The sequence below is a fragment of the Ostrea edulis genome, chromosome 9 (genome assembly GCF_947568905.1).
Source record: "Ostrea edulis chromosome 9, xbOstEdul1.1, whole genome shotgun sequence".
Lineage (NCBI taxonomy): Eukaryota > Metazoa > Mollusca > Bivalvia > Ostreida > Ostreidae > Ostrea > Ostrea edulis.
In genome coordinates this window covers 60,465,151-60,491,997 of record NC_079172.1, presented here as the reverse complement: position 1 = coordinate 60,491,997, position 26,847 = coordinate 60,465,151, and the positions used below count along the sequence as shown (strand labels likewise).

The following is a 26,847-nucleotide window of genomic DNA, read 5'->3' as shown; positions in this document are numbered from 1 at the left end:
AATATTGATTTAAGATTCGGCCTCGGACTGTACAATATTTTTGTGCAAAAGCAGACTGCAAGTCATTGTGGTTGTTTTCTTCCTACAAAGTTTAAACAAACTCAGTCAGGTAAATACTACCACAAAATGATCTCAGGAGGGCCAGCATGGCGGCCATATTGCTCATTTACGTTCGTGTAGGAGCACTTACGATAGCCTTAGACCACTCGTAGGGTTACGATCAATATTGATCGTAAATCGCAAATAGTAACTTTTAGTGAAACGGTCTTACGTGCTACGTTCACATTTAAGTCTACGTTTACGATCTACGATCGTTTAGTGAAACGGCCGCCAGGACTGTAACAGTGAGGGTTCTTTATCGTCACAACGCCTGTCGCGACACGGGACCTCTGAGGTCACATCCGAAAGAACCGTGATTCTCACTTCTAAATGCCGAGTGTTTGGCGAAGGAGCAATCACTACCTGTTTTAACGTCGTGGGATTGAAATGGCACGAGCGGGGCTCGAACTCACGACTCTCCAGTCACGAAGCGAACACTCTACCAATTATCTACCGCGAATGACTTTGAAAGAAACCGGAAATTCATTGCTAACAAATTATAATGGCGTGTATAAAATTGGGGTAAAAACGGCGTTTATGCAATACTTCGAATCTGACCTACTGAAGAGTGGCGTGCCCCAAATCTTACAAACAACGTCAAGAGCGAGAAGTTGTCCTTTTAGCTTGATATCAAATAGGAACCTAACTCTTAGTGCAACCAGAGAGAAATCTCTGTGTTTTTATTTCTCATATTTTTGAGATTATTTGTTGTTCTCCGAGTTTTCTTGCATGTGTTATATTTATTGTACCTCATGTACCGTCTGACATGTGTTATATTTATTGTACCTCATGTACCGTCTGACATGGTTTGAGCGAATAAATTGAATTGAAATTGTCACACTTGAGCGCAGAAATAAATACACATTTACACTTAAGCAACAATGAGAAATAAATGATTAATGATAATTTATTTACAGAGGTTACATTAAAATGTACATGAAAGAAATCGTATTTCACTTTGTCAAGCATAAAATGATTCTAAAAACAAAATAATATATTCATCAACCGGAAATCACTCCATTACATATTGTTAAAGGTTCAGAATGTTGACCTGTACCTATCAGAAGTACATTACAGACCTCCGTTGCCCGTTTCTGTGCATTTCGTGGAAACACTGACATTGGATCTGTGTACTACGTAAGCCGATTGGTGCCATGTAAAAAAATATATATATATCTGGAGACCGCCAAATAAGTTTCTGGGGATTGCCACATGAAATTATCCGGAGACCGCCATATAAATACAGGTATCTGCATGGTGACCAACAGAAACGTATTTGACGACCGTCAGATAATTTTCTGGCGGCCGGCAGAATGTTTTTTATTTCACCTGGCACCAATCGGCTTCCGTACTGAATTTAAATAGCAGGACGTTATGAATTAATTATAGGCGACAAGTAGTTAATCTTCAATGTCCGTGAGCATCAACAGATAGCGGTGCACATGATGCTCTTTACGTAAGGTTCATCTAAATAAGAGTGATCAATAAAGTGACACTTTAGCCTGACAACGACTTATTTTCTTGAAATCGGTAACTGACAAAAGGTGAGTGTATATAAATCAAGTACTTATTCCATCTTACTATTGAAACCAATATCCATGTTGATAAGTATTGAGGAAAGCAAGGTGTTTTCATTAAAAATTAAACTCGCTACCTTTACGATATATTAACTAATTCTGGGAGTAATTAATGCTGAACTGTTAATTCTTAAATTGATATATCTAATGCAGCCTTATTTTGCACGTTTTGTAATCCCACACTTGCCCTAAGGGGACATGATGGTGTTGTTTTTTTTTAAATCTACATATCTAGTTGTTTACTTTCAGTCCACATTTCATCTGCTTCGTACTTAGATATTTTATCGAACTTAGATGTTAACGGCAAACCAACAACTCAACTTCATGACAAACAGGTTAACTTCAGCTTCTCCATCGTCAACTTCCCATATTTATGTAGCAGTAACCCGGCCATCATCACGCTTGCTCTGCGTATAGTATGATTTTAAATCGAGGCGGGCTACTTTAGAAGGCTTGGGGTAGGAGTGGAGTCGTCGTGTCATGGAGGGGAATCTCTGTGCTTCATAACTTTATTATCCCCCAACTGCCACTCTTTATTTTAGAGTAATGTAACTCAACATACTCATCCAGTACAAATAGGTGTGCTGGAATTTGGTTCAATCTGTATGTTCTACTTTAGTTGCACACACATCTGTCAAAGCCCCTTCATTCCCATAGGTGGGAGGAAAATTTTCCTGTCACAATCGCCAAGAATGAGGTCAAATTTATGACCTGCAATGTCAGATAATCACTTCATCATTTTAACACTGTGCACCGCATGCATGGCCTTAATTGACAATGGCATTTTCTATTCATGTGTTTTTATTAAAATAGCTGAGTATTTTTTTTAAATGAATTATAGACTGATATAACATATCAATATTATTGATAAATTGACAGAAGTAAATTTAGTATTTTATTGGGTAGCACATGAGACAGATTAAACATTACATGATTATTTTTTTTAATTTATCTTATTTGTTTGGCTAATTATGCTGCATAATTATCATGGCCATAATTCAAGTGCAATTATTCTATGCTAATAGTCAAATTACGCTAATGCTATATTAATTACTGGTTAAGAGTTGCAAAATCATGGTCAGTTTCTTCCTTCAGTAACGCATGTTCTTCTATTTCATTTGTAAGCATTTCTATTAAAGTCCTGTGTTGTGGTTTGTAAATGTTTATTCTATACATGATAAACATGAATTTTATTCATTGACTCCACTCCATGACTCCACAACTCCACTCCATAAATTACCCCAAGCCGGCTACTATCAAATAAGTTGATGTTACAGGAGTTTCAACAGTCTCGTTTAAAGTCAGCATTTCGTAAAATTTATGATCGTTCTTCTTCTTCCAATAATCTGCATGCCACCTCTGGTGTATTGTCGCAGGTGACTATTTACAAATGCCCGTGGGAACCACCGTGCTAGCAAACTGTACAGTGAATATTTACATCAGGTGCAGGTACGGTTAAAAGTCATAGCTGGTATGGTAGTATGTACAGCTAAAACATTATGGCATTATGGAAGGGCGGTCATCTGGAGGCTGTCTTTGAATCCATCCATCGTTATAACGATATTATTTACCAATACCACCTGCAATTAGGTCGAATACTGTCTGACATGTTTCATTCTAATTGAGACCGTTCTTTGCACACTGATTGACTATGGGTTACTCCGTTTAACAGATCACGATATAGGGCTCACGGAGGGGGTGTCCGGTCGACAAGGGATGATTACTCCTCCTAGACATCTGATTCCATCTCTGGTACCCCCAGGAGTCCGTGTTAGCCCTACTCTGAATTTTGTATTCTTTATAGGAGTTATGAGATTGATCAATGTTCGTTATCTTCACCTTTATATGAGTTATGAGATCAATCACTGTTCGTTATCTTCACCTTTTCACTCTCAAGACCGGTATAGGTTGTTTGCGTCATGAGACACATTAACAACAGTGGTCAGGTAATTACTATTTCCTCGCCAAGTGCACAGTTAAGTTGAAACCCGGGTGCCTTTCGAATGCACCCTTAAAATCTCACATCGCGTGTCAAGGTGGGCGTGGCACGACAAAGATCCCGAATCCTTACATTTGTGACACATGCTAATGGTGACGTCATCAGAGGGGTGGGAATGATCTGATCAAAATCAGATCTTTGATCCGTTCCCGTATATAATGTGACTATATCATATTCAGGAGCGGATTAAAGATCATAAAAGTGTAGCGATATCATTATCAGAGGCGGATCAAAGATCTGAAAAGTATACAGAAATCATATTCGGAAGCGGTTCAAAGATTCAAATGAAATTTTATCGCTGCAACATGCAAACAATCACGTTCTTTGTGATTTTTCTGTTGTATATGCAAAGAACATTTTAAAAATGATATCTTTGTCTAGTGTTTTAACTGAATTAAAAATCCCCTCAAATCACTTTCAGATATGACTAAAGAACTAGGAAATGATGTCCCTATTGAAACAGACGTGTTTGTTCGCCGTAAACTCGGACTGCCCAGCGGAATTTCCTTCATAGTGGGGACAATTATAGGTGTGTTTCATTCAATATACAGTCAAGAGACGCATACATACTAAATACTGAACGCCAGACAAGAGACGCATATATACTAAATACTGAACACCAGACAAGAGACGCATACATACTAAATACTGAACGCCAGACAAGAGACGCATATATACTAAATACTGAACACCAGACAAGAGACGCATACAGACTAACTACTGAACACCAGACAAGAGACGCATATATACTAAATACTGAATACCAGACAAGAGACGCATATATACATACTAAATACTGAACGCCAGACAAGAGACGCATACATACTAAATACTGAACACCAGACAAGAGACGCATACATACTAAATACTGAACACCAGACAAGAGACGCATATATACATACTAAATACTGAACGTCAGACAAGAGACGCATACATACTAAATACTGAACGCCAGACAAGAGACGCATATATACATACTAAATACTGTACACCAGACAAGAGACGCATATATACTAAATACTGAACGTCAGACAAGAGACGCATACATACTAAATACTGAACGCCAGACAAGAGACGCATATATACATACTAAATACTGAACGTCAGACAAGAGACGCATATATACATACTAAATACTGAACGTCAGACAAGAGACGCATATATACTAAATACTGAACGCCAGACAAGAGACGCATATATACATACTAAATACTGAATACCAGACAAGAGACGCATATATACTAAATACTGAACACCAGACAAGAGACGCATACATACTAACTACTGAACACCAGACAAGAGACGCATACATACTAAATACTGAACGCCAGACAAGAGACGCATATATACTAAATACTGAACGTCAGACAAGAGACGCATACATACTAACTACTGAACGCCAGACAAGAGACGCATATATACATACTAAATACTGAATACCAGACAAGAGACGCATATATACTAAATACTGAACGTCAGACAAGAGACGCATACATACTAACTACTGAACACCAGACAAGAGACGCATACATACTAAATACTGAACGCCAGACAAGAGACGCATATATACTAAATACTGAACACCAGACAAGAGACGCATATATACATACTAAATACTGAACACCAGACAAGATACGCATATATACTAAATACTGAACACCAGACAAGAGACGCATATATACTAAATACTGAACGTCAGACAAGAGACACATACATACTAAATACTGAACACCAGACAAGAGACGCATACATACTAAATACTGAACACCAGACAAGAGACGCATATATACATACTAAATACTGAACACCAGACAAGAGACGCATATATACTAAATACTGAACGTCAGACAAGAGACGCATATATACATACTAAATGCTGAACGCCAGACAAGAGACGCATATATACTAAATACTGAACGCCATACAAGAGACGCATATATACTAAATACTGAACGTCAGACAAGAGACGCATCCATATTAAATACTGAACGCCCAACAAAAGACGCATACACACTAAATACTGAATACCAGACAAGAGACGCATATATACATACTAAATACTGAACGTCAGACAAGAGACGCATTCATACTAAATACTGAACACCAGACAAGAGACGCATACATACTAAATACTGAACACCAGACAAGAGACGCATACACACTAAATACTGAATACCAGACAAGAGACGCATATATACATACTAAATACTGAACGTCAGACAAGAGACGCATTCATACTAAATACTGAACACCAGACAAGAGACGCATTCATACTAAATACTGAACACCAAACAAGAGACGCATTCATACTAAATACTGAATGTCAGACAAGAGACGCATTCATACTAAATACTGAACACCAGACAAGAGACGCATTCATACTAAATACTGAACACCAGACAAGAGACGCATTCATACTAACTACTGAACGCCAGACATGAGACGCATACATACTAACTACTGAACGCCAGACATGAGACGCATACATACTAAATACTGAACGTCCGATACGGCAATGAAAATGTGTGCTTTATAATGCATAAAAATTATTGTTAACAAAAATCATACATACATGTATTGATGATATCTGAACAGTTTCATGCTTTGTTTCTTATATATGTCCATGAAAATGAAAAAGTGCATTATCTCTGCTGAGTCACACAGTATCAATTAATGCATGTTTACTAGCTGCAAAACTATTCCTCTAAAATCTATTTCAATGTCTGCTATTCTTTGGACCAAAGGTTAATTTTCATTCTGACGTTTGTTTTGTGAATGGATTGCTTCAGGGTCGGGGATTTTTATATCCCCCAAAGGCGTGTTGCTGGGTACCGGTTCTGTGGGGCTGTGTTTGGTCGCGTGGGGCGTGTCTGCTGTCATCTCACTCTGTGGTGAGTACACAGAAGTTAATCCAACAATCCACCGTAAGGATGAATAATACATCGCCATAATGGCTGACTTCCGTTTTCAAACTTGAATGAAAATACAAACGATGATTTGAACGTATCTTAGACAGAAGGATTGGATACAAGTTCCAAAAGTCTGATAATCCCCTCCTCTAACCAATACACAATAACAAAATATAAATCCAAGCAATACATGTATACTCCTTTTAAATCGAATCGCCCAGCTGGGTAGCTCAGTCGGTTAACATGTCGACTGCTGATCTGTAGATCATGAGTTTGAGTCTGGCAGATTATTTACTTTCTACCACAACTGCGTTTTTAAAAACAAAATAAGGTAAACTTGAAACTTTTAAATTTCAAAATATTATCGTACATATCCTCCACTTTTCCTCCATATCAGATTTCTGCGGTGTGGCCTTATATATTCGTGTAATTCTGAGTTAGTTTTCTTTGCTGTGTACTAGTACTTGCCGGGAGAGGGCGTCATACAGTGTACGTTACAGAACTCGTGTTTCATCCCGGTTCAATGAAATATGTTCAAAGCAATACACATGTGAATGGAAATAACACACTTCTACATAAATAGTAAACACAGTAGATATCACTTCTATATCAATAGTAAACACAGTAGATATCACTTCTATATAAATAGTATACACAGTAGATATCACTTCTACATAAATAATAAACACAGTAGATATCACTTCTATATAGATAGTATACACAGTAGATATCACTTCTACATAAATAATATACACAGTAGATATCACTTCTACATAAATAATAAACACAGTAGATATCACTTCTATATAAATAGTATACACAGTAGATATCACTTCTATATAAATAGTATACACAGTAGATATCACTTCTACATAAATAGTATACACAGTAGATATCACTTCTATATAAATAGTATACACAGTAAATATCACTTCTATATAAATAGTATACACAGTAGATATCACTTCTACATAAATAGTATACACAGTAGATATCACTTCTACATAAATAGTAAACACAGTAGATATCACTTCTACATAAATAATAAACACAGTAGATATCACTTCTACATAAATAATATACACAGTAGATATCACTTCTACATAAATAGTATACACAGTAGATATCACTTCTACATAAATAGTAAACACAGTAGATATCACTTCTACATAAATAGTAAACACAGTAAATATCACTTCTATATAAATAGTATACACAGTAGATATCACTTCTACATAAATAGTAAACACAGTAGATATCACTTCTATATAAATAGTAAACACAGTAGATATCACTTCTACATAAATAGTAAACACAGTAGATATCACTTCTATATCAATAGTATACACAGTAGATATCACTTCTACATAAATAGTATACACAGTAGATATCAATTCTACATAAATAGTATACACAGTAGATATCACTTCTACATAAATAGTATACACAGTAGATATCACTTCTACATAAATAGTATACACAGTAGATATCACTTCTATATAAATAGTAATTACAGTAGATATCACTTCTACATAAATAGTAAACACAGTAAATATCACTTCCACATAAATAGTGAACACGGTAGATATCGCGACTCTGAACACAAACAAGTGCTTCAGCATTAGCATTTCCAAGATTTGAGGTTTTTTTTTTTAATTTCTTACTTTTAGTTAAAACCAATTTCATTTCTGAGTAATATTTAGTATCGGGTCCTTTTTCTAATTTAGCGGGTATTGCACGGAATTGTGGGATAAGGGTATCCACCCACATCCCTCTTTTTCTCTGTCATCAATATAAACCTCAGTGAACTTTTTAATCTAACATGGTTTTATAAACAAATCAAATGCACATTTTTACATTGTCTCGCCTTCTAATAACAATGGGGTTGTCAAAAGTAGGAACATTTAAAAAAAAGTATAAGAAATATGGAACTGTGAAGGACATAAAGGTTAAAGGAAGAAAGAGAAAAACGACAAACGACCATATAGAACGATGAAGAGAATGACTTTAGAAGAAAGAAGATTTACACTTAAGGAATTCAAAAGGAAACTTTACGAAGAAACAAGTGTCTTTATCTACCACAATAAGTAAACGTCTTAGGAGCTTTGGCCTGAAACACTATGTCCTAGCGAAGAAACCTTTACAAACAGAATCTCAAAAAGCAAAACCTTTACAAACAGAATATCAAAAAAACAAAAACTTTACAAACAGAATATCAAAAAACAAAAACTTTACAGAATCTCAAAAAACAAAAACTTTACAGACTCTCAAAAAACAAAAGCTTTACAAACAGAATCTCCAAAAACCAAACCCTTAACAAACAGAATTTCAAAAAACAAAAACTTTACAAACAGAATCTCAAAAAAACAAAAGCTTTACAAACAGAATCTCAAAAAACAAAACCTTTACAAACAGAATCTCAATAAACAAAAACTTTAGAAACAGAATCTCAAAAAATAAAACCTTTACAAACAGAATATCAAAAAACAAAAACTTTACAAACAGAATCTCAAAAAACAAAAACTTTACAAACAGAATCTCAAAAAACAAAAAACTTTACAAACAGAATCTCAAAAAACAAAAACTTTACAGACTCTCAAAAAACAAAAGCTTTACAAACAGAATCTCCAAAAACCAAACCCTTAACAAACAGAATCTCAAAAAACAAAACCTTTACAAACAGAATCTCAAAAAACAAAAACGATTGCAGTGGGCTCTTGGGCATAGGAAATGGACAGAAAAAGACCGGGGGAAGTTTTATTTTATAGGAAGTGGACAGAAAGAGACTGGGGAAAAGTTTTATTTTATAGGAAGTGGACAGAAAAAAAAACGGGGAAGAGTTTTATTTTATAGGAAGTGGAGAGAAAAAGACCGGGGAACAGTTTTATTTCATAGAAAGTGGACAGAAAAAGACTGGGGAACAGTTTTATTTTATAGGAAGTAGACAGAAAAAGACCGGGGAAAAGGTTTATTTTCTGATGAAAGTATCTTAAAACATGATCGAAAAGTTTGAAGACGTTCCATCCCAAATGTCTCCAATTCACAGTGAAACGCCCTACATCAGTGCCCTGTTGGGGATGTGAATGGTGAAAGTGTATCAAAATCATTCGATGGAACCCTAAATTCTGATCAGTATCAGAGATGTTAATACTTTTGCAAATGTTTGATATTTCCTAGAAAGATGTTCATATTTCAACAGGACCCAGCACCGTATCACGACTCCAAAAGTATGAAAGATTTTCTGATACATGCCAATGTTCCTACACTTTTCTGGCCTGGAAATGGCCCCGAGTTAAATTTCATTGAAACATTTGGGGTCGAATAAAGAAACACTTTGGCCAAACATGCCCACTAATAAAACAGATTTGTGGAAAGCACTGCCGCGAAAATGGTATGCAATTCCGAAAAACTTTTGTCAAAACCTAATCCATAGCATGCCTAGACGCATTTTAAAAGACCTTTATTACTGCCAAAGGTAGGCCAACAATGTATTAGATATTTTTATAAGTTGTCTTGACTAATGTAAAAACAAGAATGAAATTGTTGAATGCATCAAACTTTTGGTTGTTTCTTTGTACTGCATCAATTAGTTTCTTTTGAAAATGTGCATTTTATTTGTTCACAAAACCCAGTTAGGCTAAAACGTTCATGAACTGTACAAATGTATGTTTAGCGGTAGCTATATACATGTAATCCTTTCGGAACATTTTCTTTTTTCTCCTAGGAGCATTAGTGATGGCTGAGCTTGGCCTTCTTGTACCAAAATCTGGTGGTCCATATATATACTTACTAAGAGCTTTCGGAACCTTTCCGGCTTTTCTCTTTGTATGGGTACACTCCACGGTAATCAGCCCTGGGTCGCTCCTCATCAAAAGCCTCACTGTGGCCGAGTACGTCTCCCGTGCAACGATAGACGACTGTCAAAGAACGAAAGGCTGGACTAAACTGTTGGCGGCGTGTGTCATTAGTTCGTGATTGAGCCATTTAATCAATATCTATTTTCTCTGACATTGACATTTTAACTTAAAGTTTATAATTTAACATTCTGATTTACAACAACGTCTCGTGATTCTTTCTTTTTTTAATTCTTGTTTTAAAGACAAATATTTTTTCTGTATTATTTATAGTTAGCGTGACCACTATCAATATTCTGAGTGTTCGATTAGCAGCGCGGACGCAGGTGTTGTTTTCCATCATTAAAGTGGGTGGTTTACTTGTCATCATCGGCGGAGGAATACATCAGCTAGCGATAGGTTTGTCGGAGTAAATTACGTATAACCAAACAAATCATGTCTACTCGGGTTTTTTAATATCCTAAATGGTGAATGGTCAACTATAGATGACCTTCGTTTCACACAAATTTCCATTAATGAATAACCAAAGATAACATGAAAGATACTTAAGGACAGAGTCTGGGGTTATTAATTAACTGTGTAAAATCCTCTCGCTCCGGTCTCTCCCTCAGGGAATCCGGGCATACTGGACACCGGATTCGAGGGGTCCACAACGGAACTGAGTGAATTTGCTGTAGCACTGTACAGTGGCTTGTGGGCATACGGTGGATGGTAAGATACTCTCAGTACATTGATTATGAATTCTAAATGCCCAAATATAGACCTTTAACAAGGCCGGTAAATATCATGTAATATTTCTCATTCCAAACTTATATAGTATGTATCTTACCTGTATAAAAATACAATAACTAATATGTCTGTAAATAAAAGTACAATAACTAATATGTCTGTAAATAAAAGTACAATAACTAATATGTCTGTAAATAAAAGTACAATAACTAATATGGTGCTTTTAATAATTGTATCAGGAAGCACAAAATAGAAAAACATATAGGTATAATTCAAACCTGTTTCCTTTATTCCCAATTCATGTTTAGTTTTACCAATTTTTCCCTTGAAGGGGAAATCTGAATTATGCTGTGGAAGAATTGAAAACTCCCAAAAGGCAAGTACATTTACTCTTCTTGGTTCTTAATGTCATATTTTAGTATTCAAGTTAAAACCTCATTCGGGATCACCGTGATAAGGGGAAATGTAACTTACATTAAAGTCCTGCTAAGAAACATTGCTGTTATTATCTCCATCTTAGATTATCCCAAATCCCATGTCTTGGTTTTAAAAAGTACTAATGAGATCAAGGTTGCGGTAGCACGATTGGATCCAGAATTTCTGAACGGTGGGTGGATGGGTAAAGGGTTGGGGGCCTGGAGGATCTCTTAAGACTCTCAATGGGTCCAGGGCGAATCCTGGTTGGGGCCCAATGGGCAAAGCCCCCTGAAATTATTGAGTTTATACGGATATATTTGGAATAGTGTTTTTGGAAATTTCTATAAAAGCGAATATTTGTGAGAGAAAGAGGGGCGTACGTGCGCCCGGCATGCCGTCCCTGGATCCGCCACCGGGTAATTTTTGAAAGATATCGTTTTTATTTTTTTTTATACCGATGTGTAAAAGAAAGAGGTTATTTCATCAAGGCAAGGGATACGGACCAATAGCAGATGCTGGATTGCAATTTTGAAAATGTCGGATGAGAATTCTCGACGATTGTTCTGTTGTCCATTTCAGAAACCTTCCTCTGTCCATCGGCCTGTCCATGGTCATCGTGGTCTTCATCTATATGCTGGTCAATGTGTCCTATTTCACTTTATTAACCAAGGAGGAGTTCCTATCGTCCTGGGCAGTCGGTGTGGTAATTATGTGGAAAGAACGTGGGGGTAGACAGGGGCGGATCCAGGAATTGCGTTTACGGGGTCGCCACTTTATGAGGCTGGGGGTCGCCTTTAGGCCCCCAGTGGGTCCAGGGCGAAGCCCTGGAGGAGGCCCAGGGGCGAAGCCCCTGGATTTTACAGATTTTATAGGGCTTGAAATATGTCTCGTATTTAGTCAATTGTACTGTTTTCTATCATTTTTAAAAAGTTGAAATTAATAAAATGACGCAAATTTTAAGGGTTTTTGGAAAAATTAAGTTCTCCCAATAAATTAATTCAAGAAATCAAAAGATTTTATCATTTATTTCTCCGGGAGTGGAAGAAATTATTGCCTCTTTGATTGTTTAGTACAATTTTCTACCAGGTAAACAAGATACCTCGATTCACCTTAAATTTGAAAATTTTAGGGGAGGGGTGCTGGCTGCGCCCCCCTTGAAACCGCCACTGGTAGAAGGCTTGTGAATATGACACTCCGTCTTTACATTTATTCCTCGATAAAGATATCTCATTTTCATAAGAGAACTTATAAAAGTTATAAGATATCTTCTAAAGTTTATGAGATATACTATATCCTTTATAAGATATCTTATAAAAGATATGAGATATCTTACAAAACATATAAAATATATTATATGTTTTATAAAATATCTTGTCTACTTTATAAGATATCTTATATATTTTATAAGATATCTCATAAATGAATTTTTTAAAGATATTTCATAAACTTTATAAGATATATTATAACTTTTATAAAATATCTTATAAAAGAAAGTTTCTAACATATCTCATATATTATATAAGATATCTCATAAACTTTATGAAATATATTGTTTAATAAGATATCTTACAAGGTTTATGAGATATCTTATATAGTTTATGATATATCTTATAAAACGTTCTTTTTTAAATGTCTATATTCTTATACATTCATTAAGCAATATGTAACATCCTCTGACTTCCCATTAGGAAGCACTCGATCGTTCGTTAACTCCGTTCTTCTGTAGCGGACTGCACCCAGTGGGAACTGACCTAATGACCTTAATCAACTCTCAAATTCCATTTCTTGCAGACTTGGGCCGAGAAGCTGTTTGGAAGAGGTGCCATATTTGTTCCCATTATCGTGGCCTGTTCGGTGTTCGGTTCTGCTAATGGCGGTGCCTTTGTGGGCTCGAGGTTAGAGGGCTTTGAGCAAAGTCTTTCTCAAGATTTACATTGTAACTAAACATACAAGTTGCAGGAAAGTCACGGGGTTCAAAGCAACATGTGTGGGTTCGATTTGTTAAAACGCGGTTACGTTTCTTTTTGACGGGGTGGGGGTGGAAATGGCTCTGCGGGTGAACAGTTTAGCAAATATTTCCCTTAATTGAACATATATCCGGAAAACGAAAACGATGTATGCACGGGTTGTTGATGCTGCTCAGTGAGAGAAATAATCCGTGGAATTGGAAATGACCCGTGAACAGTTTTGGGTGTTACCCCCACCAATCGTATATATATTTATTTATTTTTAAAAATCATGTTGCTATTGAAGATTTGACAATTTATAGAAATGACGTTACACTTGGAACTGTTTACACGTAGTTAATAGATTGATAAGATCACCTTTACACGTAGTTAATAGATTGATAAGATCACCTTTACACGTAGTTAATAGATTGATAAGATCACCTTTCTCTGTTTACACGTAGTTAATAGATTGATAAGATCACCTTTACAAGTTAATTGATTGATAAGATCACCTTTACACGTAGTTAATAGATTGATAAGATCACCTTTACACGTAGTTAATAGATTGATAAGATCACCTTTCTCTGTTTACACGTAGTTAATAGATTGATAAGATCACCTTTCTCTGTTTACACGTAGTTAATAGATTGATAAGATCACCTTTCTCTGTTTACACGTAGTTAATAGATTGATAAGATCACCTTTACAAGTTAATTGATTGATAAGATCACCTTTACACGTAGTTAATAGATTGATAAGATCACCTTTACACGTAGTTAATAGATTGATAAGATCACCTTTACACGTAGTTAATAGATTGATAAGATCACCTTTACACGTAGTTAATAGATTGATAAGATCACCTTTCTCTGTTTACACGTAGTTAATAGATTGATAAGATCACCTTTCTCTGTTTACACGTAGTTAATACATTAATAAGATCACCTTTCTCTGTTTACACGTAGTTAATAGATTGATAAGATCACCTTTACACGTAGTTAATAGATTGATAAGATCACCTTTCTCTAAAACAAGTACAGGAGCGTGGGTTCAGTTCCCAGTGGTATGAGGGTTTGACACTTTGATGTTGTATATACATATAGTAACATACTCGAGTACTAGCTTTTGTTTGATATTTACAGCATATTTTGACTGGTCGTTTTTTGTTTTTTGTTTAAATACACGCTTGGATATGCATTCATTATGTCCGATACGGAAATACACAGTAAAGTTTTCATATAAGGGAAACCAGCAATCTAATGCGGATCTACAAGGTTAATTTTAATTAGATTGGGGAAACCAGAGGCCGAAGAAATTATGCCCGAGTATTGAAGGGCAACTATAACGACTGTTCTCTCACACACAAGTCAGATAAAGAGATGGAGAAGGTTTGTATCGTTGGCTCAAACAACGAGGATTCTTATTTCACAGTGTCTATAGTCAGGAGGCCAAAGTCAGAACTGAGTAAGTCGATGCCATCTGCGTGTTAGAATGGTCCAACAAATGAAAATTGGTAGTCCAGATATACAGAAATACGAATCCACTTGTTATTCATAGTTTGAATATCTCCTTTCTCTAAATGAAAAAGCTATACAAAATAAACCCCTCCATTTTCTTCTTGTTTTTTGTTGTTGTAAATTGCTGTCAAAAGTTACGGCCAAGGTTAAGATTTTTCAAAAGAAGGTCAAAGGTGAAGGTCATATGCCAGAAAGTTTAGTCTTATCACAAGGAACACACTTGTGAAATATGAAATCCCCAGCACTAAGCATTAAAAAGTTATCGTCAAGGTTAACGTTTTTGCGAACAGACAGACATATCTCCGATTCCGGAAGTATAAAACCCGCAACCATGTTCCAACAAAACCGAACCCACCCATGTTGCGTTGAACCTGGTTAAATTGTTTGAAGCTTTATTATTAGTGGCCTGCTACATCACAGAACTTCTTTTTTCTTTTGAATTAATCAAATTCTTTTTTGCTTACCAGTCATAACTGCTACATCCGTTGATCAATGTTACGTATATCCTTATTGGTTAAAGCTAGTCATGTGACAGATTGGCCTATCCTTGTTGGTCGAAACTACAAATTCCTCGTCAACTCGTATGATTTTGTTAATATAGTCCTGTGACAGAATATTGACATCTTCGCTAACTAAGGGTTACGATTTGCCATTCTCTTCTTCAATCTTCTTTTTTGATATGAAAAACATGTACGAACATTTGTGAATATTGGTAAATTGACATCCTAGCTGAGAACATTCGTGAATATTGGTAAATTGACATCGTGGCGGTGAACTGTGTATTACGTCAGTCTCTGGTGTTGATAATGACTGTAATAAACTCTAGCTTACTTATACTACTTCTCATTCTTCAGAGTTATCTTCGCGGCAGCCAGGGACCACAACTTCCCCGAGGTGTTCTGTTACCTCAACGTCCATTCTCTGATTCCAACCCCCTCCGTTATTTTCATGGCGAGTACCAAGATAAACAAATGTGTACATTTATTCATATAAGCTTAAAGTATAAATTAACTTTTTCAATGCGTTTATATTCATATAAGCATAAAGTATAGATTAATCATTTTCAATGTGTATATATTTATATCAATGTTCTACCGCTCCTGCCTGCTCTGTCCACGTCTAAGTTGATTGTTTCCATTAACCGCCATCTCCTTGTTTTACAATTTCTAACTGCCCATATTTAGCTGTTTGATCGCCTCTCTCTATGCTTAACTATAACCACCTGTCTCTCTATGTTTAGCTATAACCATCTGTCTCTATGTTTAACTATAACCACCTGTCTCTCTATATTTAACTATAACCACCTCTCTCTCTCTATGTTTAACTCTAACCACCTGTCTCTATGTTTAACTATAACCACCTGTCTCTCTATGTTTAACTATAACCACCTCTCTCTCTCTATGTTTAACTCTAACCACCTGTCTCTATGTTTAACTATAACCACCTGTCTCTCTATGTTGAACTATAACCACCTGTCTCTATCTTTAACTATAACCACCTGTCTCTATCTTTAACTATAACTGTCTGTCTCTCTATGTTTAACTATAACTGTCTGTCTCTCTATGTTTAACTATAACCATCTGTCTCTATGTTTAACTATAACTGTCTGTCTCTCTATGTTTAACTATAACCATCTGTCTCTATCTTTAACTATAACCGCCTGTCTCTCTATGTTTAACTATAACTGCCTGTCTCTATGTTTAACTATAACCACCTGTCTCTCTATGTTTAACTATAACTGCCTGTCTCTATGTTTAACTCTAACCACCTGTCTCTATGTTTAACTATAACCACCTGTTTCTCTATCTTTAACTATAACCGCCTGTCTCTCTATGTTTAACTATAACTGTCTGTCTCTATGTTTAACTATAACCAACTGTCTCTCTATGTTTAACTATAACTGTCTGTCTCTATGTTTAACTATAACCACCTGTCTCTCTATCTTTAACTATAACCGCCTGTCTCTCTATGTTTAACTATAACTGTCTGTCTCTATGTTTAACTATAACTGTCTGTCTCTATGTTTAACTATAACTGTCTGTCTCTATGTTTAACTATAACCACCTGTCTCTCTATGTTTAACTATAACTGTCTGTCTCTCTATGTTTAACTATAATCACCTGTCTCTCTATGTTTAACTATAACTGTCTGTCTCTATGTTTAACTATAACCACCTGTCTCTATGTTTAACTATAATCACCTGTCTCTATGTTAAACTATAACCACCTGTCTCTATGTTTAGCTATAACCACCTGTCTCTATGTTTAACTATAACTGTCTGTCTCTATGTTTAACTATAACTGTCTGTCTCTATGTTTAACTATAACTGTCTGTCTCTCTATGTTTAACTATAACCACCTGTCTCTAAGTTTAACTATAACTGTCTGTCTCTATGTTTAACTATAACTGTCTGTCTCTATGTTTAACTATAACTGTCTGTCTCTCTATGTTTAACTATAATCACCTGTCTCTCTAGGTTTAACTATAACCACCTGTCTCTATGTTTAACTATAATCACCTTTCTCTCTATGTTTAACTATAACCACCTGTCTCTATGTTTAACTATAACTGTCTGTCTCTATGTTTAACTATAACTGTCTGTCTCTCTATGTTTAACTATAACCACCTGTCTCTAAGTTTAACTATAACTGTCTGTCTCTATGTTTAACTATAACTGTCTGTCTCTATGTTTAACTATAACTGTCTGTCTCTATGTTTAACTATAACCACCTGTCTCTATGTTTAACTATAACCACCTGTCTCTCTATATTTAACTATAATCACCTGTCTCTTTATGTTTAACTATAACCACCTGTCTCTTTATGTTTAACTATAACCACCTGTCTCTTTATGTTTATCTATAACCACCCGTCTCTCTATGTTTAACTATAATCATCTGTCTCTATGTTTAACTATAATCACCTGTCTCTATGTTTAACTATAACTGTCTGTCTCTATGTTTAACTATAACTGTCTGTCTCTCTATGTTTAACTATAACTGTCTGTCTCTCTATGTTTAACTATAACCACCTGTCTCTATGTTTAACTATAACTGTCTGTCTCTCTATGTTTAACTATAACTGTCTGTCTCTCTATGTTTAACTATAACCACCTGTCTCTATGTTTAACTATAACTACTTGTCTCTATGTTTATCTATAACTGTCTGTCTCTCTATGTTTAACTATAACCACCTGTCTCTCTGTGTTTAGCTATAACCACCTGTCTCTATGTTTAACTATAACTGTCTGTCTCTATGTTTAACTATAACTGTCTGTCTCTCTATGTTTAACTATAACCACCTGTCTCTCTGTGTTTAGCTATAATCACCTGTCTCTATGTTTAACTATAACTGTCTGTCTCTATGTTTAACTATAACCACCTGTCTCTATCTTTAACTATAATCACCTGTCTCTATCTTTAACTATAATCACCTGTCTCTATGTTTAACTATAACCACCTGTCTCTCTATGTTTAACATAACTGTCTGTCTCTCTATGTTTAACTATAACCACCTGTCTCTCTATGTTTAACTATAACTGTCTGTCTCTCTATGTTTAACTATAACCACCTGTCTCTATGTTTAACTATAACCACCTGTCTCTCTATGTTTAACTATAACTGTCTGTCTCTCTATGTTTAACTATAACTGTCTGTCTATCTATGTTTATCTATAACTGTCTGTCTCTCTATGTTTAACTATAACCGTCTGTCTCTCTATGTTTAACTATAACTGTCTGTCTCTCTATGTTTAACTGTAACCACCTGTCTCTATGTGTTTATTGATAACCGCCTTCTCTCTATATTTAACTATAACCGCCTTTCTCTTTGCCATTCCCGCTAACCATTATTCCCGTATCTGTAACCACTAGTCTCCGTTTCCATTTCAGACCCTGCTGTCGTTGCTATACCTCATCCTCCCGGGTAACGTGGGCTCTGTGATCAATGTAATGGGCTTCATATCTTGGGGGACCTGGGGACTCGTCATGGTGTCCCACATAGTGTTCAAATTCAAGGAGGACACCAAGAACATTCCTCGACTAATCAGGGCAAGTATAGTGCATAAACAGAATTATAATTATAACCCTGTTGCATCGCTTCAGTTAGATCCTCGACTAGTCAGTATAACCCTGCTGCATCGCTTCTGTTAGATCCTCGACTAGTCAGTTTAACCCTGCTGCATCGCTTCTGTTAGATCCTCGACTAGTCAGTATAACCCTGTTGCATCGCTTCAGTTAGATCCTCGACTAGTCAGTTTAACCCTGCTGCATCGCTTCTGTTAGATCCTCAACTAGTCAGTATAACCCTGCTGCATCGCTTCAATTTTCAGTTAGATCCTCGACTAGTCAGTATAACCCTGCTGCATCGCTTCTGTTAGATCCTCAACTAGTCAGTATAACCCTGCTGCATCGCTTCAATTTTCAGTTAGATCCTCGACTAGTCAGTATAACCCTGCTGCATCGCTTCTGTTAGATCCTCGACTAGTCAGTATAACCCTGCTGCATCGCTTCTGTTAGATCCTCGACTAGTCAGTATAACCCTGCTGCATCGCTTCAGTTTTCAGTTAGATCCTCGACTAGTCAGTATAACCCTGCTGCATGGCTTCTGTTAGATCCTCGACTAGTCAGTATAACCCTGCTGCATGGCTTCTGTTAGATCCTCGACTAGTCAGTATAACCCTGCTGCATCGCTTCAGTTAGATCCTCAACTAGTCATTATAACCCAGCTGCATCGCTTCAGTTTTCAGTTAGATCCTCGACTAGTCAGTATAACCCTGCTGCATCGCTTCTGTTAGATCCTCGACTAGTCAGTATAACCCTGCTGCATCGCTTCAGTTAGATCCTCAACTAATCAGTATAAACCGTGTGTGACCGGTCAACAGGATATGCTTACTCCTCCTAGAGACCTGATCGCAATGGTGTGTCCAGCGATCCATGTTTGCCCTACTCTTAATCATATATTCTTTTTTATTATGGGAATTATGAGATTGATCACTGTTTGTCATCTTCATTTTTGTCTTATATATATATATATATATATATATATATATATATATATATATATATATATATGGTACTCTTGAAGTTTGAAAATGAAACCGGTTGAGTTATTTTCGGCGTTTAAATATATATATATATATATATGTGTGTGTGTGTGTGTGTGTGTGTGTGTGTGTGTGTGTGTGTGATAAACAAAAGAATGACTGAAATTTATATATACTACTCAAAATATGATAAGGATCATAGATATTTTTCTGTTTAAAAAATTAATAACTGCATAACTGGCAATATTGTGTCCAAGTGAAATCAAAAACGTCTTCAACAAACTTGCACGTGCATTTCATGCCATGGGAAATGCGTTTCTCATCATAGTTTATGCTTTTGCTACCATTGCACGATTTTCACTCAGGCATCGGTGTCTGATTCTTTCTAAAATTTCAAACTCACTTGAGTGTTTACACTACGTTTATCAACACAATGCCTCCTCAACGTGTAAGGCGTCGCCTGACGACAGAACAACTGGGCAGATGTATTGAAATGCTTGACGCTGGCTATTCACAACGTGACGTTGCAAATGCACTAAACGTCAGTCAGAGCGTTGTAAACAGGGTCTGGAACCGACAGCAAACTTTTGGTACAGCAGCACACCGACATGGGGGTGGTCGTCAGAGGTCGACAACCCAACGCCAAGACCATTTTGTAGCTCTTCAGGCACGACGCCATCCCTTCTGGACAGCAACCAGCCTACGTAATGACCTCCTGAACGCCTCGGGGGTGAATGTGTCCACTCAGACAATACGGAATCGGCTTCACAATGCAGGTCTCAACTCGAGAAGGGCATGTGTTCGAGTCCCTCTGACGGTTCGACACCGGCGGGAGCGATTGGACTGGGCTGAAGATCATGTCACTTGGACACAGAACGATTGGATTCAAGTTCTGTTCACCGATGAGTCCAGGCATTGTTTGGACTTTACAGACAGGAGGCACCGAGTGTGGCGACGACAACGTGAACGTTTCCATGATGCCAACATCAGTGAACATGACCGTTATGGTGGTGGTTCCATCATGGTCTGGGGTGGAATCAGCAGGGATGGAAGAACAGATCTTCATGTCCTGGAGAGAGGAACAATGACGGGGGTGCGGTACCGGGATGAGATCCTCGATGTTTACGTCAGACCGTATGCTGGTGCTGTTGGCCTGAGTTCATCCTGATGGATGATAACGCCCGTCCTCATCGCGCCAGGGTGGTGGAGCAGTACCTTCAGCAGAAGACAATTGTCCGTATGGACTGGCCAGCGCGCTCGCCGGACTTGAACCCGATTGAGCATGTATGGAACATGCTGCAGGTTGCCCTTTCATGCCGTAGAGCACAACCCACGACTTTGGCAGAGCTCGGAAACGCCCTCCTGGAAGAGTGGAACAACCTTCCCATTGGAAACATCCGGGTGCTTATTGACAGCATGGCTCGACGTTGTCAAGCCGTCATTGATGCAAGGGGAGGCCATACCCGGTATTGACACTTCATCGACTAAGTGTAATGATGGACTATCCCCAAAAACTGTGTAATTCTTTCTCTGGTTTGCTGTTAACTTTTTGTAATGAATTGCCTTTTGGTGTTGTTATCAGATTTCAAGCATTCCGTATTGATAAAAGTTCATGCCGTTCATGAATTTTCATTCATAACCTGAGTAAACACGTTTCTGAGTCAAATTTATGTCTTTTGTTATGTTAGTGGTAAATTACACACATATAACCTAGTGATCCTTATCAAATTTTGAGTAGTATATATATATATATATATATTGATAAAGACGAGGGTTGTGTCGAAAATTTGAGTCTTAAATAACCAACAGTGTCGTGGCCTTTTCAGTACTTATATATATATATATATATATATATATATATATATATATATGAACCTCTTTGGGATGTTTGAAGTCGACTCTTTGTTGTAGGTACCTCTCCTGGTCTCAGTTATCATGCTTTTGATGTGCCTGTATCTCGTGGTAGCCCCCTTTCTGAGCGGTTTTCGGATGGAGTATATTTTTGCGTTCGCTGTCCTCGCGGCCGGAGTTCTGTTGTATTTCCTTTTTATCTACTTCCGCCTCGCTATTCCAGGAAGTGGTGAGTTTGGTCGTATTCACAAATGTTCATCAGTGATTACACTTTTTGTCCAGTAATATTAGATATTTCTATACGAAATGAAATACTTATGATATATACAGTAATCATGAAAACAATTCATACACGTACAATTATCTCAAATTTCGACCATTTCTGTGCAATCTTCCTAACACCAATTTCCTATCAATTCCAGGAATGGTTTACTCATTTCTCCAGTTGCTTTTAGAAGTTTCTCCACCTTCTCAACTCACAGATTGATACCACATTCTCCAACTCGGAGACTATCAAAATCTAAACTTGAATACTGATGACACACCTCACTGCCGATGCACACAATCTCAACTCAATGGCTCATGCTGCAATCTCAGCTCACAATGATGTCACAATTTCACCTCGAAACACAATGCCACATTCTCAACTCACAATTAATGCCACCTCTATCAGGCTGATGATGTCATATCTCAATTCAAAAATGCCACAATTTCAACTCAAAGACTGATCAATGCCAAATTCTACGAAAATCCTCAATGTACGAGTCTTGGTGTGTACGAAAATCCTCCATGTACGAGTATGATTTTGTATCTCTTCTATGAGTTTAGCATTGAAATGATATATAAAATGACTGCTTAAATAATTAATTCAGTGTTCGAAATTAACCATAGACCGGTAGACAAAGTCTATGTAAAATGACACTTGTCTATGCCAATTGACATTGAGATAGGCCAAATTGTCTATGCAGATTTCTAGATTTAAAGCAATTAAGTTATCCCAAAGGACCCAGCATGGTCAGTCGATGTCTGATAAACGTTATGAGGAAAGGAAGATATTGTTATGGAAATGGAAAGAAAATACGCTTTGTAAGTACATTAGAAGTAAATGAAAATGTGTTATTTTTTTCAATGTTGCGGTCGATGCCAATTCGATGAGGTCCATGTCATCTTGTTTTGGCATAGACTTGTGGTCTACACCAAGTTTTAAACCAAATTTGAACACCGAAATATTTGCTTACAACCGCTCTGAAAATCATGAAAATTTAGGGCAACCGACCCATTTCACAATGTTGGTAAAGGTTGATGTCCAGAAGTAGACTTTTTATGAAATATGAACCACAAATCCCTCCCAAGTAACAGAACACCTGGCCATATATTTTACAATTTTGGTAGAGGCATCCTTGCTCTCACAACTCGCACTTTGATAGCTAGATGTCCTCGGGCTGAGTAAGGAAGGCTTTCTGCATCTTAATCATTTTTTAAAATAACTTATCAATAAAAATCATATCAATGCTAACAATTTTAAACAAATCTGAATGTCAACAACACTTAGATCACATGGAATTCAAAGGTTTCTTCTTGCCGACTCGTACTTTTAGATTCACATTACATGATTTTGAATGACAACAAAGGTGTTTTTTCTCTCTCTATAGAAAATTATTTCAATACCCTTAAGGGAGTCCGTTTGAATTTTCAATGATGGATTCATTCCAATTCTAATAATAAAACCCGTCTGGGTCTACACCAGGGACGGGCACGATTACTCAAAAATGTAATCCATTAATAATTGATTACTTGGAGGGGTTTTGTGTAATCGATTATTAATCTATCAGTAATTTTTCTTCTGTAATCAATTACTTCGGGTGATGTAATCGATTACTTTAAGGTTTTATTATATATACATGTATATAAAAACAGTTGTACATTTATTCATATAAGAATTTATATATATAGTGGAAACATGGTTAACAGAATTCAACTATTGAACCTGTGTAAATCCATAGGGCTATTAAATTGTGATGAACAGTCATCAACATTGATTCACTAATTTAAACAGCCTTGCTACGAACTTAAACTGTATATCCAACTTAACAAAATGACAATATTTTAGTGTAGAGTAATTGAAAAAGTAATCATAATTACACCACAAAATTTAGCTGTAATCGATTAAATTACTATTACAAGTAATTGAAAATAGCTTCGATTACAGTCGATTACTTGAAAAATCGATTACTCGATTACCCCATGCCTGGTCTACACACTGTACGTCCTCTCACTGGACGCCATGCTGCAATGCTTACCTTCTGAGTAGACACAAATTTTTTTGTAAGGGCTGTCAAAAAGTATTAATTTTTGTGACAAAACAAGAATTTTCAACTTTAAAAATGTGTTGTTCTTGTGAAGTTTGCAACAAAATTTGAGAAAGTTGTGGTAAAATTGTCATGTCTTGATTTTTTTTTAAATTCATGAGATGTATAATCACAATAGATCACCCGATTAAATATGCCAGAACAAACGAGCTCCACAAAACAGGACACCCCCTCTCAACCCAGAACAAACGAGCTCCACAAAGCAGGGCACCCCCTCTCAACCCAGAACAAACAAGAGCTCCACAAAGCAGGACACCCCCTCTCAACCCAAAACAAACAAGAGCTCCACAAAGCAGGGCACCTCCTCTCAACCCAGAACAAACAAGAGCTCCACAAAGCAGGACATCCCCTCTCAACCCAGAACAAACGAGCTCCACAAAGCAGGACACCCCCTCTCAACCCAGAGCTCCACAAAGCAGGACACTCTCTCTCAACCCAAATCAACGAGCTCCACAAAACAGGACACCCCCTCTCAACCCAGAACGAGAGCTCCAAAGCAGGACACCCCCTCTCAACCCAGAACAAACACGCTCCACAAAGTAGGACACCCCCTCTCAACCCAGAACGAGCTCCACAAAGCAGGACACCCCCTCTCAACCCAGAACGAGCTCCACAAAGCAGGACACCCCCTCCCAAAGTAGGCAATCAGTAAATCTCTGAAGTCCCATGAACTTTGGATCCCAAAATCAATATTGTTCTTCCTCTCTTGATAACTACACCTGAAGTACCAAATCAATCACAATGTGGCCAGAAGAATGTCAGAATTTTTCTAAGAAGTCCCTTAGTGACCTTGACCTTTTGACCCCATCTTCCTAACAAAGCTACATGTGAAGTATCAAATCAATCAATCAAAAACTGTGGCCTGTAGAGAGTCTATAAGCTCAGTGTTTTAACCCCTTCTCCAAAATGTACTGGTAGAGAAAGGGTTAAGGGACACAGTACCCACCTCCACATGAATACCGATATTCCCGTTACAATATATTGCGAGAGGATTATTATGAAAACTACATTACTTATGCACTAACAAGAGGCCTACAGGCCTTATTGGTCACCTGAGTACTAGTGAAAAAGTATCACTACTCCCACAGGCCTCATCGGTCACCTGAATACTAGTGAAAAGGTATCACTACTCCTACAGACCTTATCGGTCACCTAAATACTATTGAAAAGGTATTGCTACTTCAACGGGCTATGAAGTCTAAAAAAAATTTCCTGTTCTGAATATCTAAGCTAAATTCTAATGTTCAGCAACAGTATAAAACAAGATGTGTTCTTAAAACTTCAATGCCCTCAAAAGTGCATTACACTGATGAAAGGCTTTAAATAATAGGTGTATTAACATTAAAGCATCAAAAGATATGACTAATTTGGACTCATCTTAGTCATAAGCCTGTGTTGTGAAATTCACCATTTTTTTTTGGGTACATCCTTTTCTGCTATTCCTAAGTATGCATTAAATTTTATATTTTATACAGTATCAGCAAACTTACACAAAAATACTATATACCAAGTTTGGCCCCACCCTGGGGTCAGAACCCCTACTCTGGGGGTAATCAAATTTACAATTTTTGGTAAAAGGACTACCTGTTCTTTCTAAATATCTTTTTACTTTCAATTTAGTATCAATCAATAGCACTAAAGAAAATGTAATTTAATTGTTTTACACATAAACACTATATAACAAGTTTGGTCCCACCCTGGTGTCAGAACCCCTACCCCAGGGATCATGAAATTTACAATTTTGGTAGAGACCTTCCTCCTCTTTATAACTATGCATTTAGTTTTTCTTACATGCGTATGGTTATTGATAATATTTTTGAAAATTAGTCAATTTTGGGCAGTTTTTGCCAGACCCCAGAAATCCTGAAATTTACAGTATATGTCCTCCTTGTTCCAAATGTTTCATACCAAATTTGAAAAGAATTGGGATGTCTATTGTTCACACGTTTAATAACTGACCATTTTGGCCCCTCCCTGATACCAAAACCCCTACCCCTGGGATCATCTAATTTACAATTATGGTAAAGGACTACCTGTTCTTTCTAAATACCTATTTACTTTCAATTTAGTGTCAATAGCACTAATAAAAGAAGATGTAATTTAAGTGTTTTACACATAAACACTATATACCAAGTTTGGCCCCGCCCTGGAGTCAGAACCCCTACCCCGGGGATCATGAAATTTACAATTTCGGTAGAGGCCTTCCTGCTCTACATCACTATGCATTTAATTTTTCTTAAACGTGTGTGGTTCTTGAAAAGAAGATTTTTGAAAATTGGTCAATTTTGGACAGTTTTTGCCATGCTCCTAGGGCCCCAAGAGTCCTGAAATTTACATTTTATGTCCTCATTGTCCCAATGATGCTTCATACCAAATTTGAAAAGAATTGGAATGGTAGTTAAAAAGTTCAATTGTTAACGCACGACGGATGACAACCAATTGCAACAGGTCACTTGAGTTTACTCAGGTGACCTAAAAAGCACAGTATTAACAAGCTGCTGTAGGTACTCGGTTAATTCATTAGCAAATCAAACC

General features: G+C 36.8%; 1 protein-coding gene across 6 annotated transcripts; it reads left to right on the top strand.

Annotated features, from left to right (window-relative positions):
* The first annotated feature begins 1,202 nt into the window (after window positions 1-1,202).
* On the top strand, window positions 1,203-22,810 carry LOC125660416 (b(0,+)-type amino acid transporter 1-like). 6 transcript variants are annotated; one of them, XM_048892239.2, is made up of 14 exons: window positions 1,242-1,345; window positions 1,489-1,643; window positions 4,097-4,204; window positions 6,465-6,566; window positions 10,309-10,551; window positions 10,712-10,837; window positions 11,050-11,149; window positions 11,499-11,543; window positions 12,164-12,287; window positions 13,376-13,479; window positions 15,905-16,001; window positions 18,939-19,097; window positions 22,004-22,172; window positions 22,366-22,810. In XM_048892239.2, exons 3-14 carry the CDS (start codon window positions 4,099-4,101, stop codon window positions 22,428-22,430), a joined length of 1,440 nt encoding a protein of 479 aa, XP_048748196.1. In that variant the 5' UTR covers window positions 1,242-1,345; window positions 1,489-1,643; window positions 4,097-4,098; the 3' UTR covers window positions 22,431-22,810. The 6 variants fall into 6 exon arrangements, with proteins under 6 accessions (XP_048748194.1, XP_048748197.1, XP_048748195.1 ...); XM_048892237.2 differs by lacking the exon at window positions 1,489-1,643 and having other exon boundaries at window positions 1,203-1,345; XM_048892238.2 differs by having other exon boundaries at window positions 1,221-1,643.
* The last annotated feature ends 4,037 nt before the right edge of the window (window positions 22,811-26,847 follow it).

What these genes read in the sequence shown, in the direction of transcription:
- LOC125660416 (XM_048892237.2), top strand. Translation starts at nt 1,312, where the DNA reads ATGAAATTATCCGGAGACCGCCATATAAATACAG. An exon ending in GTTGGCGGCGTGTGTCATTA is followed by an intron (nt 10,552 to 10,711) that starts GTTCGTGATTGA and finishes TATTATTTATAG; the next exon opens with TTAGCGTGACCACTATCAAT. An exon ending in AATACATCAGCTAGCGATAG is followed by an intron (nt 10,838 to 11,049) that starts GTTTGTCGGAGT and finishes TCTCTCCCTCAG; the next exon opens with GGAATCCGGGCATACTGGAC.